This window comes from Brachyistius frenatus, unplaced genomic scaffold, assembly GCF_029030835.1.
Source record: "Brachyistius frenatus isolate BFR_SWC_R1_liver_20210118 unplaced genomic scaffold, ASM2903083v1 Contig_10, whole genome shotgun sequence".
Lineage (NCBI taxonomy): Eukaryota > Metazoa > Chordata > Actinopteri > Embiotocidae > Brachyistius > Brachyistius frenatus.
Genome location: NW_027210609.1, coordinates 1,501,610 through 1,516,710, shown reverse-complemented (window position 1 = coordinate 1,516,710; position 15,101 = coordinate 1,501,610). Strand labels below are relative to the sequence as shown.

Below are 15,101 nucleotides of genomic sequence, written 5' to 3'. Positions count from 1 at the left end.
AAACACCCAAACTAAAAGAATTAAACCACCTGTTTCACTCCTTAAAAAATATTTTTTAGAAGCTTTTGTTTTTGTTGTATTTTGATGAAGTATGCAGATTTGACCTTCACGCTTCACTTTGAGAACTAGTTTAAAGTGTTGTTTGAAAGTAAGCAGGATCCTTATCCCTCAGAGGGCAGCCAAAATAAGACACCAGGCAATCTCATCAGAGTGCTCAGTTGGCATGGTCTGAGCTTCTGGGGCCAGGTTTGCATGCTCAGTGGGCCAGTGGAAGGAAACTGCCTCTGGCTGCTCGCCCAGCTTTCAGCTTGACAGAGACAGATCATATATACGCCAGTGTTTTCCCTTCTTAATTGCTACACATCAACACATCAATCCCTCAGACATGATATTTTATAACTGAGCGAAGGATCTTTGCTTTGGCGATTTTATAAGAAACATGAGAACTGTTGGCGTTAAAACATCCAACCATGACACTTTAGAATCAGGCAATGTGCTGATTTCAGTCTAATTGACATGTTAGCCATAAGCATCAACAGCTGAATGTTAGACAACCTAGATTAGTGTTTTTTTTTAATAGTTTTAGGAATGTGACCGCTGTTTAACGAAGAAAATATTCCTCTTCATGTAGAATTAGCTATATAACGTCTGTTTTAGTAGAACAAGCATGTATGGCAATATAAAACACACTGGTTATTGACTTTCAAGTCAAGTATGTCACATTTCTGCCAGTTTGTGTTCTACTTAAAAAATTGCAACTGTCTTCATTACTGGTGAATTATTTTTCACATATGGATAACAAGCATTGTCATTATTGGTTAAAATATAGAGCGTCAGTGTGATTCACTACCCTGCTGTGTGTGTGCGCGTGTGTATATATTTGTATTACTCAGGTTGTAGGGACATGTGTGTATGGGGCTAATGTATTACTTATATTATGGGGACATGTGTGTGTGTGTGTATGTGTGTGTGTAAGAATTACTGGTCAAACCCAAAATCAAGAGATATTAGTCTGCAGCTTGTGTCGCATCATATTATTTCAGATGAACATTTTATCACTCTCCTCACGTCACCTAGTGCCGTCAGGGGAAGGTGAACTGCCATGTTGCATGTTTGTTATCCTTTTGGTTATACGTTTTGTAGGATAATTTGTGAGTGACATCTCAGGTTCTCAGTCTACAATGGAAAGCTGTTAACTTTGCTGGTGTTGAGTATGTGTTGAATGTGAGAGAAACCGACTCTGGATCAGATTAAAAAGAGGTGTGTATCCACCAAATTTAACTGGTTTAGAAAATGCCTCACATGAAGTAGTATTTCACGTTTTCTGTGTGTGGCGTGTTTTTAAGACATTATCAGTTAGCATGGAAATAATTCCTGCAGTTCTTCGCACGGCCACCTGACACTTCCTCCGAAAGCGAGTCTATCCCCATAGACCCCAGTGTAAAATGCCCAACTATAAAGCAGAAATAAACATGTTTACAGCCTGGTATAAAAGTGCTGTGTTAATAAAAATGTCCCAGCTTTCTGTTCATGAAAACTGTAGAGGGGGGAATTTTGGGGGGACTTTTTTAAGTTATTTCAATTTTATCAAGGCTTAAAGTTTCACGTAATTAAGGATGTGGCTGTTTTGAGTGACATGTGGGTTCTGTAATAGTTGGCTAGCTGCCTACAGGTTTGAACCATAGACTGTCAGCTGGAGCCATACAGACTGAAACTCTGCACGGTGTAGGTATTAGCAACCTGGTTTCATTCCTGCTGTGGCTCATGCCATGCACCAGCTCTTTCCCCTTTATTTGGATTAATGGGGAAAAGGCGGAGTCAGGCACTACTGAGATGGCGATGGCCAGAGCTTCCAAACCGCTCTCTTCAGTAAACCTACAGGTCTCAGTCCATTTTAAATACAGTCCATTGATTTGACAAATGCATTAAAGCTGATAAATAGATTTTGATACTCACAAGGTTTAAACACCACATGACCATTGTTACAAATAACATTGAAAAAAACACCTCAAGTAAACTTCTTGGAGTAGGAGTAATAAGAAACAGCTCACTTTAGCCCTGTAGAAGTCCCTTTATCAACTGTTGTTTTAGAAGTGATATGAAAGTTTTCTGATTGATTTTCAAAACGTCTTGGCAATTTCTTTGTATATATGGACATAACTAATCAATATCTTTCCACCAGTCTCAAGATCCACCAAATGTAATCATTAGCTACTCGTGAATCAAGTACGACATCAGGCTTTTATTCAGGCTGTTGTGGCTTCAGATTTCCATTTTGAGTTGCATATCAAAACTTTACATGTGCCTATATATTGTATTTTTTCTTTCTCCTACCGACCTGAAAATGCAGCATTTCAGGCTAAAGTCGACTCTAATTGCTTTAAAATATTCCTCAACAACAGGCTTTTCCTTGGTTTCCTTCAGACGAACTATACAAAACGGTTTTATGGTGTGAAAGTGTGTCTTGCGGTGTCTTAGGGCAGCAGGATAAGTGGTAATCCCTCGGGTGTTGCTCCGTTGTAGACTACAGATCCTATAGAGAGCTCTGGACGCTGAGTCAGCCTTCACAATTCTTTCAGGGGAGCAGACTAATCTCCCTTCCTCTGTCAGCGGTCCAAACATCTGCTGTTCTGCTGCTCGATGCCCCTCCTTTTCCAACATCATAGTCCCTTGGAGCATCTCAAACTCATTTCTCTTAATGTTTTATGTGGCTCCCAAAGCCTGTGTCTTTTTATTTTTTTGGCGGGGTCCTACCTGGTTTTATTTTGTACAATTGGACAGTAAGCGTGCTTTATTTATATTCTTTTTTATGTGAAAATTTTTCAATTCCAATATTCATCTTACCTTTATAGGTTTGTGTGTCCTGATGGGTCGAGGATGATCTACAGCATTAAATTGCTAATAATTTGTCACCAAGCTGTATATCAGGCTGTTTGTCTTAGTTTTAAAGGAGTTACCAATGTGGAAATACAAGGTGTTCATCCAGCAGAGAGAATCTGCTGGAGTTGGCATTTATTTAATTTGATCCTGACTGCCAGACTGCAGCGGGCTAGCTAAGTGCTGTGCCATTAAGGCTCTGTTCTGTGTTTAAGTCTGCTACAGTGCTGAGGCTTATGGGTATAATGGCAGGCTGCATACTGCCTGCTCCAGAGTAAATGTTTACCATCTTGTGTGCTACCTTGAGAAAAAGCAAACAGCTCCTCTGTGATTTTCTTAATCAAACTAATGGCTCCAGGTAACCTGACCTTTGATTCTCTGTGTTCTCTGTCTGCAGATTTATAATGAGAAGAAGAGCCAGTTTGAAATCAAGAGAAACAACCCCAAGGACCTGGTGGAGAGAGTGGCACGGGACATCGCCAAGCTGCTCAACAGCAAGAGAAAAGCCCTGGAGGTAAGACGATGACGCTCCACATATTATACCAGCTGTGTACAAACACACGCTATGCCCCAGTGTATAGATGCACACAAACATGTTGGATCCTTTTTGTCTTTTCTGGAAAGTGATGTTGCTGTTGACAATGACAAGTGCTATTGTTCTTACAATAGGTTTACAATTTCATGAAAGATAACTTATTATAATATATGTTAAGTTTTTATAAATACTTTCAAGACTTGTTAGAGGAATCTTCTACTTCTGGTTCAGTTAGCCAGTGTTTGTCGAGATGAGCCCGTGTGTTTTGGTTAAAACCATAAATGATCAAAATAAAGCCAAAAGACTGGCAGGCACATTTTTAGTAGGGATGGGTATTTTGGCAAAATCATTATTCAATTTCCACAGGTAACTGTTTGACTATTATTCAACGAAAAGTCCCCTGCAGCACACACAAAGTTAGAGAGACTCATTTACGTCTCAAATTCAAGCTAAAATAATGGCATCAAAGTTTGAAAACCCTTTCTTTTGACAAAGCTGATGTGAAGTATGTGTCCAGCTTCATCTTTGAGGTCGTTATTGTCTCTGCATGTCCAACATCAAACTTACTTCCCCTGGTGACAAAGCCAGCTGTTGATTATTGATCTGTGGATGAACTGTCTGCTTGGTCCACCACGCTCAAATGCCTGTGCTTTCACTTTGGTTTGCACTGCACCCTTAGTTTCTTTTATTTTCAAAAGTTAATTTTTAAGTTTCACACAGAACTTATTGACGTCTGTTGTAGTGTTTGCGTGTTTCTATTGTTGTTCCGTAGCATCTAAGCTCACAGTACCACACTTGTTTTACTGGAGCCAGGTAATGATGTGTTCTTCCTCTCCTTCTTTGTTGCCCAATACCAGTTTGCAAACAGCTTTTAGGTGTATTACTGCCACTCTCTGGTGGTAGAAAGGCATTACTACCAGGTGCCAATAAAACCACAGAAAAATATGTTTTTTTTAAGAAGAAACAATAGTCAGATTAACTATATGGATTTTTTTTTTTTAAGGATTTAATGACTATTTGAAAATCATGACCTATTCCCATTTTTTGGTCAGTAAAATTACCATCTATAATCAATTGTCAATAGTTAAATACAATTTTAAGTTGATTATACTTTTTCAAAAATGTAGGTAATTGATTTGTTTTTTCTGTATTTGATATTGAATGTGTACGTATATTCTTAAACATAATCTTTTTATGGTGCGTGAGAAGTTAATCATTTCAAGGTCCTACATTTTTGGCATACCACTGTTATGCTCAGATAGTCCTGTGATTAGTTAAAAATGTGTTTCGCTCTCCCACTGGGAAAACCTCTAACCCTTTAGAGAGGGGTGAGGAGGTGGAGGGGTTGAGGACGGTAAGATGAGCAGAAAGGAAGTAAACAATTAATAGAATTTACAATTAGTTTTGATTTTTAAAAGCCAGAGATAAAAGAGCATTTGTACTACCTCTGAGTGTTAAATGTCTGCTGGTTAGTGGTCGGTCTATTCAATCACAGGAAAGTTTTGTTCAAATCATCTTCACACTTAAAATTACATGGTGAGAGCATCTCATTCCAAAATTACCTGGCTAGAATCCTATTTAAAGCTAATTTTTCTCCACAACGGCTGTGAGGCAGTCATTCTAATCAATTTGGTGATTCTCATCATCTCCACCCACATGTACACATACGGCCGCACACACATGTACAGACAAACTAAGATTCCTTTGAACTCTGAATGTAGATTCGTATTTTACTTTTCACATGCAATACATTGAAATTAGAAAAGCTACAGTATAGACAGTACATTTATGTTTCAAAACTTTACCTACACTGAGGTTTCAGTTGTATAACAATTTCATCTGTAAGTGTGTGAGTAGGTGCGAGGTATTGGTATATATATATATATTTGACTTTGATCCATATGGCACCTCATTTAGGGCTGGAGGTGGCTGAGGGGCCGTCCGCTTTCCTTCCATCTGTTTCTGCCCAAATACGGTCACTCAAGGCAAAAGCTGGGACATTTTATTAACACAGTTGAAGCCTTATAAAGGAGCAGAAGTGTATATCTTTTGAGAGCATACGGTCGTGTGGGATGAAGTACATTCACGCTGAGAACCAAAAGTCTCTCAAAGGCACGGTTAATTCTAGCGCTTGGATCCTTACAGCGAGGAAAGCGTTACTGTACATCTCCCGTGGTCATGTCTAGGATTGGATTTGGAATAGCAATGACCCTGCACCTCTGATTTTTTTTTTGGAAGGGGAGGAGGTAGTATTATAGATCCACCTTTACCCCCTCCTCAACATTACCCCCCCCCAACCTAACCTCCACGGGCCACACTGTCACCTCACATCCTGTCTGGGAGATTCACTCAGGAGGGAGGAAATGAGGTGAAAAAAGAGAAGGTCTGGAATGAGAATGTTTCCCTGGGGCGTGGAAAAATCAAGAAAATGATGTTCAGAAATTCATAGATTTAGAAATGAGCAGCAAGCGGGAGGGAAGGAGAGAGGGGGGGTAGAGGGAGGGAGAGAAAGAGTTTGGGGGAAAGAAAATCAAAAGAAGAAAGCGGGAGGAGAGGAAAAGACAGTCAGATGAAAGGGGAATGAGTAATACAAAGAAATAGACTCATTATGTCATTACAGAATACAAACTAACAAAAAGTAAGCAACAAGTTAATACGTTTCATTTCGGCAGGTTATGATTTTTTTTTCCCACTAAAACTGAAAATTGAAGACTGTAGGTAAATACATTTGTGTGGACTTATTATTCATACAGGGAGAAAAGTGAAAGCAATGTCTTAATGCAGCCTGTAGATAAGAAGGTCTCAAGCTCCGCTCAGCGCAGTATTGACAGCGTTTTATATTCCAGCCTGTTTCTACCCCCTGTAATGGTTATTTAGTTCCAAATATTCCCTGCCACACATTTAAAAAAAAGAGTAATTGTAGTGTGTGTGTGTGTGTGTGTGTGTGTGTGTGTGTGTGTGTGTGTGTGTGTGTGTGTGTGTGTGTGTGCGCGCATTACAAGTGTTTGTATGCATGCAGGAAGAAATTATTCTTCTGCAACCTATTTAAATACTGCTTCAGGTGATTCGTTGTAATTCATGTTTATACTACTAATGAGAAAATACACATTGACTCTAAACACTAGTTACTGATATATAGTGGGGAGGAAGGCATTTCACAGTGCTCTGGATTTAGTTGATTTTGCCCTAATTCCCAAATTAGCAACACATTCTAATCATTTAAATGCTCTGCTTGAATAGTGGGAGGGATGAAACAAAAAATTTGGTAGGTGAACCTCTGGTTGTTTTTGTTTATTTTGGTTACCTGCCTGAACTCAAAGTCTAGCTGGGGTTATTACTGTAATGTACAAGATACAGTTTGTGGTGGTTGGAAAAGGGAGCTTAATTAAAGAATGCTCTTTTTGTATTCAGCATTTCAGCTATTCACATTTGGCAAATAGTGATGCACACCTGCTTTCATACAGCCACTATCAAAATTGGTATTTAATATACTGTTTATGAAATATCATTCAAAGTGCAATGTACCGCTCAATCTAAAAATAGAAACAGTATAAGCTGACTTACTTTTTTTGTCAAAAGCCTCTCCAACGTTTATTCTTTTCCTTCCCTTGTCTTAATCTCCTCCACTCAATGTCCCTGTCTGCTCTCCCTTTTCTTGCCTCTGGCTTCAGCCATCTTCTCAAACAATGATCTCATTCTACGCTCGATGCCAAATTTCAAATGTAGCACAAACCTCTGCTAGCTGAAAGGCTTGCATGTTGCCAGTGGACATTTTTTTTTTTATAAATATGTTTGTTTTCCAAGCTAGATTGAAATGTGATTCAGGAAAGCTTTCTCTGATGTTCAAAATGTTTGCTTATCTCAGTGGCCCTGTGTCTTCACACTGACACCTGCACTCATGTTTGTATTTTAAAGGTACAACCACTTTTAGATGAGCTGACTTTGCAGCCAATCAGATTTGAGTTCTGAGTGTATCTCTCAAGTTCCGTGTTAAAGTTTGCTGCTGTAGGCAAGTTACTACTTTTGCTGAGTGCACATTTAAGCAGGATATGAAAAGACGTCTTCAAGTTGTTCTCGCGTAATACTCTCAAACGTAAAACTCTGTAAAAATGCTTTTTTTTTTCTACAGGTCTGGAATTTCTGAATAGTATCCAATTGATTTCCAAGAAGTTTAATTTAATTCCAAAGAAAATATTGGTAGACTTTTATTCAGCTAATTCCAAATAATTGCTGTACCATTTATTTAGGTTTAATTGAGGCTTACTTTAAAAGCCATTTGTGTTCACACTGTAATCATAACAAAATTGTAAACACATTTTCTGGAAAAGGATTTAATACAATTTTAAATTGCAGACCTAGTTTATTAAAGAAAAGCATTCTTAACTTTTTTTTCTTTAAATAGTATCAAATTCAGAAAATATCTAACAAACATTTCTACCTCTGAACCCTATTATACCTTTTGAACATTTGCACAGTAGTATTCATCATCATTATAATCTACTGAACAGTTATTTTAAACATAAGCATGCAAAGAGAAGAAGCTAAGCTACAGTGTTGAATAAAGCACTGATCATCGAAACATTTTTTCTGTGGCTTGATTATCATAGATATCTTTTGTTGAGAGGTTGCAATATACTGTGCATTGATGCACAGGTTACATCTGAGCTCCCTGTGTGTTGGTGTACTTCTGTCTGCATGTGCTTCGTAATGGTGTCATTGTATCTGCCTGTATGTTTGTTTGTGTGTTATCTGAGCAACAAGCTCACACCTGAGTGATACTGCAAAAGTGTCCGTCTGACAGGCCTTTTAACCCAGAGCAGCCAGAGAGAACACAGCTCTCCATGTAACCTGTCATGTGTATAAAGCCAAACAGGTGTGATAGGCCTCTCAGACTGATCCAAGCCCTCATCCCTTCCTGTGCTCCTCTTTGTGATGCTCCATATGATTGCCACAGAGGACTGAGATCAGTTGGGCCCTTCAGAACCAGCTGAGACGGCACAACATCCTGTACACTGTCAAAGCCAGGCAGATTCGAGCTGTCAGTCAGGCCGCTGTTGGGATTTTCCAGCCTCGGAGAGGGAAGGCGAGGCCACAAGCTACAGACAGGGATCATGCTACATTCCCATCAGCTGCTGCACAGCAAAACTACCATTGTCAAAGCTCTTAAGTTACGATTTCACAGAGGGGACTGGTGGAATAGAGAGGGGACTAAGGTTGGTCTAATCCAATTACACAGATCTCAATACTATTCCAATACCACTTACAGGCTGAAGGATGAGTGCCTCTGATCTGCTCGCTGCTCAATGGGTACTCACCCAGCACTCCACTGGGTTGGTTATCGGGATGGTTACACAGTCAATCCATGGAAATGAGACAGGGAGGTGAAGGGACAAGAACTAGTTTAATGTTTCAAAAAAATACAGTGAAAGGATTGTTCTGACAAGCAGCACAAGATAGTGAGGAGATTTATGACTCACTCTGAGGTTGTGTGCAACACAGTGACAGCAAATGTGCAACAAGCATGTTTTAGACCAGAAGCTAAACTGATGGGGCAGTCAGAGGTGAGATTTTCACACCTGAAGTATGTTTGTACCTGGTACCGCAGCTTCCTGGTGTCTTGTTCAAATGTACTGTACAACAATCACAGCACATCAACGTTTATCTTTTTTAATATAACAATGTTGGTAGTACAGCTTCATATATTTACCCCCCAACAAGGAACATTTAGGCTGAATCTTTGCTTATATGGACCACCATTCAAGCCATTCATAAAAAATGAGTAGTAAAATTTACTTTTGATGCTGGAACCAATTATCGTGATATAAAAAGATGCTGATAGGCAGGTTTTCTTTTGACAGAACAAGGCTTGCTGTGCTTTCAGTTTTTAGAATAAGCTCTTGATCTTCTAACTCTGAGCAACAATGTGAATAAACATGCTTTCCCAAAATGTAGACTGAGTCCAGTTACTTAGGGTCCACATTTTTTTCTTCTTCTGGAGCTTTCAACCCTATCTCACAAATTGTCTCTCAGCGGATGAAGTTTACACAGTTGTCACAGACAGATGCCTTTTTGATTGGAGAGGAATACAATGTGCAGTGAAGATACTGGACAGTTGGCGCGCTCAACTTAAAAACTAAAATAACAGGGATGTTCTCTGACTTTGCGGTCATGCTGATAGTGATTGTGAGAGATTGCAGGAGCGTTCGGACCGGACACTGTGCAGGGACAGCAAAAGTGTGGTTGACAGAATTAATCAATCAGATTGCGTCAGCCTCTGTCTCTTCCTAACCATGGAAACCAGGATGACACAGCCGGGTCAGGGATGGGGAGGGACAGGCCGCTCCAAGTCATCTGTCATCTTGTTACACCCATGAATAATTCACCAAGACACTGACTCTCATGTGTGGCACGCACTGCCAACATGCATGCTGTGAAAGGAGTGTGAGCATGCGCGTGTTGACACAGGTGCGAACTACTCACTTTGTGACCTGTTTACGCCGAGTTCACCTGCAGTATCCTGGCTTTTTTAAACTGTTTTTAAATGACGTCTCAAAGTTTCCGAAGTGTACTGAAGAAAATTAGTGAATTATAGCTGACATTGAACAGTTATCAAACTGCAAAATAGCAGCAGCAGGTTGGTCAGGCACTCAGTCGTTTTTCATGACCTTGTTATCAAGTCAGTCATTCTGACAGTTTTCAATATCTCACTGTGACAAAGAACAGGGCAAAGTAATCAAGTTTTAGAAAAGAAACACCCACAAGTTGGGTTACAAACACTCTATACTTCTAATAGTCTTCATCACTCAATAACCACCCCAGAGCACTAACAGCATTATGAGGAGACTAAACCTTCTGTCAACTCAAAATACTTCTCCAGCCTTCATGAAAGCTTACGGATTAAATCTGTGGCTTGAAGTAACTTATTTGGGAGTTCACTCCCTTTTTTCCACCGGGGAAACGTAGCTTTAAAAAAGTGTGTTGAAGATATACACTTGGTGGTTGCTGACTGGCAAAAAAAAAATCTAGCATGAATGAAATAGAGGTGGAGGTGCTCTCACTCTTTTCGTCCAGTGCATGTTTATTAGGATAAAAATCTTTTTTTTTTTTTCAGCAAAACTGTCTTGGTCAGAGAAATATAGCTTTGAGCACCTAGTAGTGAGATGAATAATAAAAAGATGGTAATTTTGTACTTCATCATTTTAATGGTGTGTCATACTTCATACACTTTTTTGTTAATGGTGGGCTGAAAAAACAACAATAACAAGAAGCATTCAACAGTTTAATTATTGTTACTGCAGTTACACTGGGAGTATAACCACCTCCTTGGAGTGTGTGGTTGATGACTTGAGTCGTCATCCCAGTGAGATCTCAGACGCCTCAGTGACTGGCTTTAATTGAACAGACATCCGGCACAAATAACCAATTTATAACTGCTAAATTTAGCCTTCAGTCTTTTTAAGGCCCACCAGTCCTAAAAATCAGGCTCCTGCCATCATACCACTGTAAATGTGTTGTGGCTAGTAAAGGCTGTCTCTAGAATTTGGATTGTCCCTCAGTGGTAGAGTGTACTAGAGCTGGAGGATTAGTAAAGCAAAGCTCTCCTTTGTCTGATGGTGGTCTGTCTACTGATTGCAGTGTGACTGCTCGTGCCAGTTAGCCAGCACTGTGCTCTGCTGTGTGATGTGTTGTGTTGTATGCTGCCTGCTGTGCCTGTAAATTGTACTGTACACACACTTTAAAAAAAAAAAAAAAAAATTGTAAACATATTGTCAATCTTTCTAAATCACCTGAAACACTTGATTTCTAAGATTCTGTCACTCCAAACAGCAGCCATACAGCAGCAGCTGGTGTGCCCACAATGAATTACACCTCCGGCAGCAAGTGATTATGTTCCGCCTGTTGGCGGGAAGTGATGACAAATGAAGTAGTTGTCTCTCACTTTCAGGGGGACTCAGATTTCCCTGCAGCCTCGCTCCTCACTCTGGGGCAACATTTAAATGATTTTTTTTTTTCCGCCCTGAAGAAGGTATGGAAGTGTGTCCGCCACAATCATCATCACCATACATCTTCTGGTATAGCTGGTATGGCATAGCATATTTTATTCCAGGTATGTGCATTGTCTTTATCTCAGTACTTTTTACGATTAAAATTTGGTCATTTTACTTAATACGTGATGTTCAGTGAAGTTTGCACAGACACAAAATATACATATTTATATCGTCCATATTTAAACCCTTGCATTTTTATTTTCCTCCTTTAACCCATTGTTTATCTGGTGTAAGTGACTAACCTCCACTTCTGCCCTCAACATAGCATTAAAACTTGATCCACAAACTTACTATTAACCTCCTTGAGGCACAGCATGCCGTTCAGTAATAGCAAGCACCCCTCGGTATGGCTTGTGTTCATTTAGGGAGCTTAATGAATTACAAGGGCTTGATCATGTCTAGTGTCTGAGCAGTGCTGTGGGGAAGTCAGATGGTTTGAATAACTAATGAACCCAATCACCAGTCAGAACTTTAACATGCATGGAACATTTTATATGCTGTTGTAGAAGGCACACAGCTACATACTACAGCCCCATCCCTCCCACCACCAGCGCCACGAAGAAAGTGAAGAAACTAAATTAAAGACGAGACTCTAACAAAGTAATTTGGTTTTCCATTTCCTGTAGGCCTTTGGAGAGGCAGTTATAACTCTCAGGTCCCATCAGGGAAGAACAGGGGAAGTAGGCCGAGCTCTATTTGGGTAAAAATAGAAGAGAAAACTTTACTACTTGCAGTCTGCACTGATTGGCAAAAGCACATCACATTTCTGTAGACGTAGCAGAAGACATACATCATTTATGGGGGGATTTTATGTGATTTCTTTTATAGAATTTGGCACACTTTTCATGTCCTAAATTGTACCTTTAAATGGATATTGTTTTAGATAATTCGGCTTTTCCTGCCATTACCGCACAATGTTTGAAAGCCATTTAAAAGTAAAGTCCAACCAATACTACATTTTTGGGGGCGATGCTGATACCAATATTAGTGAGTAAAATATACCAATATATATCGACATATGAACTGTCTACTGTATAGAAACAATTTTTTTTGCAATGATCCCTCAAATTTGATTTCCAAGCATATTGGACACGACTGACAAAATATGTAATGGAGGCAGGATATTTTAGTTTTTTTTTCCACACTGACATCAGTACACTGAAACAGTATACTTCAATAGAAATTGTATAATTATGAATAACTAGTAAACACAAATCAAACAATTTCTCATTTATTCCAAGCATCTTTTTCTGTAATGTTTTGTAAAAAATATATATATATATCTGTCCATATTGGCCATGTTGACACCAATATATCTGTGACAGGCTATTATGGGCAGATAAAATCGTCTGGCATATTGGTCTCATTTGAATTAAATGTTTGATCTAAGGAATTATTGTAACAGTGTAACGGTTTCCTCGTGAAATGAGTCCACAGCGTCAAGTAGTGACTAACGGCTAACTAACAGGGAATACAGTGAGGTTGAAGGAAGTGAAGCCCCGAGAATTGTTGAAAGATAAATTTTCTCACAAGAGCCGGCCTCCATCGTTATCAAGAATCGACAGCTAAAATGGAAATGTAGTACAATGTACAAAATATTTTGGCAGCCAAATAATAAAATTAAAATTGGGAAGAGCCATAAAACCATCATGCCTGGGTCTCTGAAGATAATCTTTACGCAATCAGATATGTGAATTGATCTTTCTCGACTTTAAATGGCACATCAAGATAATCTAATTTCATTGCTTTCTGGATAGTGTGGAACAACACATTTTTGACCTAGAAGGGGAAATGGATTAGTTATCTGGGCCTCATGAATATATATACCAAATTTCATAACAGCCTGTCGATTAATTATATTTCAATATGGACCAAAGTCCAAAGACTGGAAGCACTAGTTGGTCTCCTTTCGCAGTGATATTACACACTAATTGTGCATATGTACGCAGAGGTAGACAAACTCCAACACATGGACGTGTGCACACACACACACACACACACACACACACACACACACACACACACACACACACACACACACACGCAGAGGTACACACACACACACACACACACACACTCATTCACAATCACACCCCACCTCCCATAATCTCCTCAATCCCCTGGCCCCTGTCATTCAGATCTATGAACTTCCATTAGCAACCATCTGTTACAACCTGCAGCAATTACAGCTATTACACTTCACATACACCAGCACATGAATGGACACACTTACCTCACTCAACGTATGGCAGACTAACTTCCTCTAAGCCTTGAGAGAATTTTCTGAAGCATCGCCTGTTTAACCTTGAAAGCAGAAGTCACCCGTGCTCTCACAAACACCTGCGATACCATCGCTATGCTGCTGCCCACCACAGATGCATCAGAAGGTCAGCAACCCTCATGGTCACATACACACAGACAGGGATAGGTCATAGCATCATGTTGTAAAAACAGACTGTTGTGTCTCGAGATTATTCTATCTATAGTATAGAGTCATTCTATCATTCACACTGATAAAGGTCACAACATCGCACCCCTTGTTCCTTGGCAGCATTTCACATTAGACAAAATGTCACAACCTGATCTGCTTCATGGCAGTACGACGCCTCCAGCATTTTTCTTCACATCTCCAATGCACACATTTATTTGAGTTCTGAATGTACAATTTTCAGCTCCATTTGAATGCTCCTTCCAAAACAAATGTCAGTGTACAGCTGAAGATTTATATAATTTTTTTTGCCGTGTTCCTGCCTCTCTTGAAATCATTCATTTGAGTGACAATATGGGTTCCAGGCAGGAAGTGTATGGGGGGGAGGGTTGATTCAGCATCTAATTATCCAACTTCTTGAAAGAAAAAAAATGATTTCTGTGTTTAAGCAACTTGTTCACGTAGCAGTAGCATCTGCTTCACTCCTTCATTTCCCCGTCAGCGAGAGACAAATGAATAGAAATGACTGCTTTGTGCTTTTATGCAGCCGTCTCTCCAAGCTGCATAAAACATATATTTCTAGTCTCCCATGTGCGATTTTGTATCTGCAGAGAGGGAAGAGAAAAGGACAGAGACACTTGAATCGGGAATAGCTGTGCTAAAACGCAGACTTTTTCTTTCTTTGCTATTACAAGGCAGTACTCATGTCTGCGCGTTGTTTTCTTTCCTAGAGGGCACAATTGAAAAAGATCATTTTTATAAAAGGGGCTTTTGAAAAATGCCTCAGCAATCAAATAGAAAATAAATGTTATATACGACTGTGTTGAAAAGAAATGAAATAAGCACTGTGCAGAAATAGGGCCTCCTTCTAATAGAAAATTGTATTTTCAAAGACAAAATGGCAGAGTATGGTCATCTGCTTTTCTTCTTGATACACTGCTGTGGAATGTCAAAATGTTCTTTTTTTTGCGAGCGTGTTGTTATTTTTAATGATTAAATATGTCATTATGGTTTGTTGTCCCAAGCAGGTCAAAATTCGAGTACCATTAGATCCTTCCACCTCCACTTCCTCCTCCTCATCACCCCGTTGATTATCTGCCTGCTCTCTCTTATCAGCTCTTGTCAACTGAGAGACCATATAGCAGAATCGTTGCCCTGGGAGGAGTCGGTGTGCAAACTTCTGTGCATACAAACCACAGAAAGGGCAAACTTT

General features: G+C 39.5%; 1 protein-coding gene across 4 annotated transcripts in view; it reads left to right on the top strand.

Annotated features, from left to right (window-relative positions):
- Positions 1-15,101, top strand: part of cacna2d2a (calcium channel, voltage-dependent, alpha 2/delta subunit 2a) — a 142,961-nt gene that overhangs the window by 37,428 nt on the left and 90,432 nt on the right. For all 4 annotated transcript variants that reach the window (XM_069690787.1, XM_069690786.1, XM_069690789.1 and 1 more), the window contains exon 3: positions 3,275-3,391. In XM_069690787.1, coding sequence (XP_069546888.1) covers positions 3,275-3,391 — 117 coding nt within the window. The remainder of the gene's footprint in view (positions 1-3,274; positions 3,392-15,101) is intronic.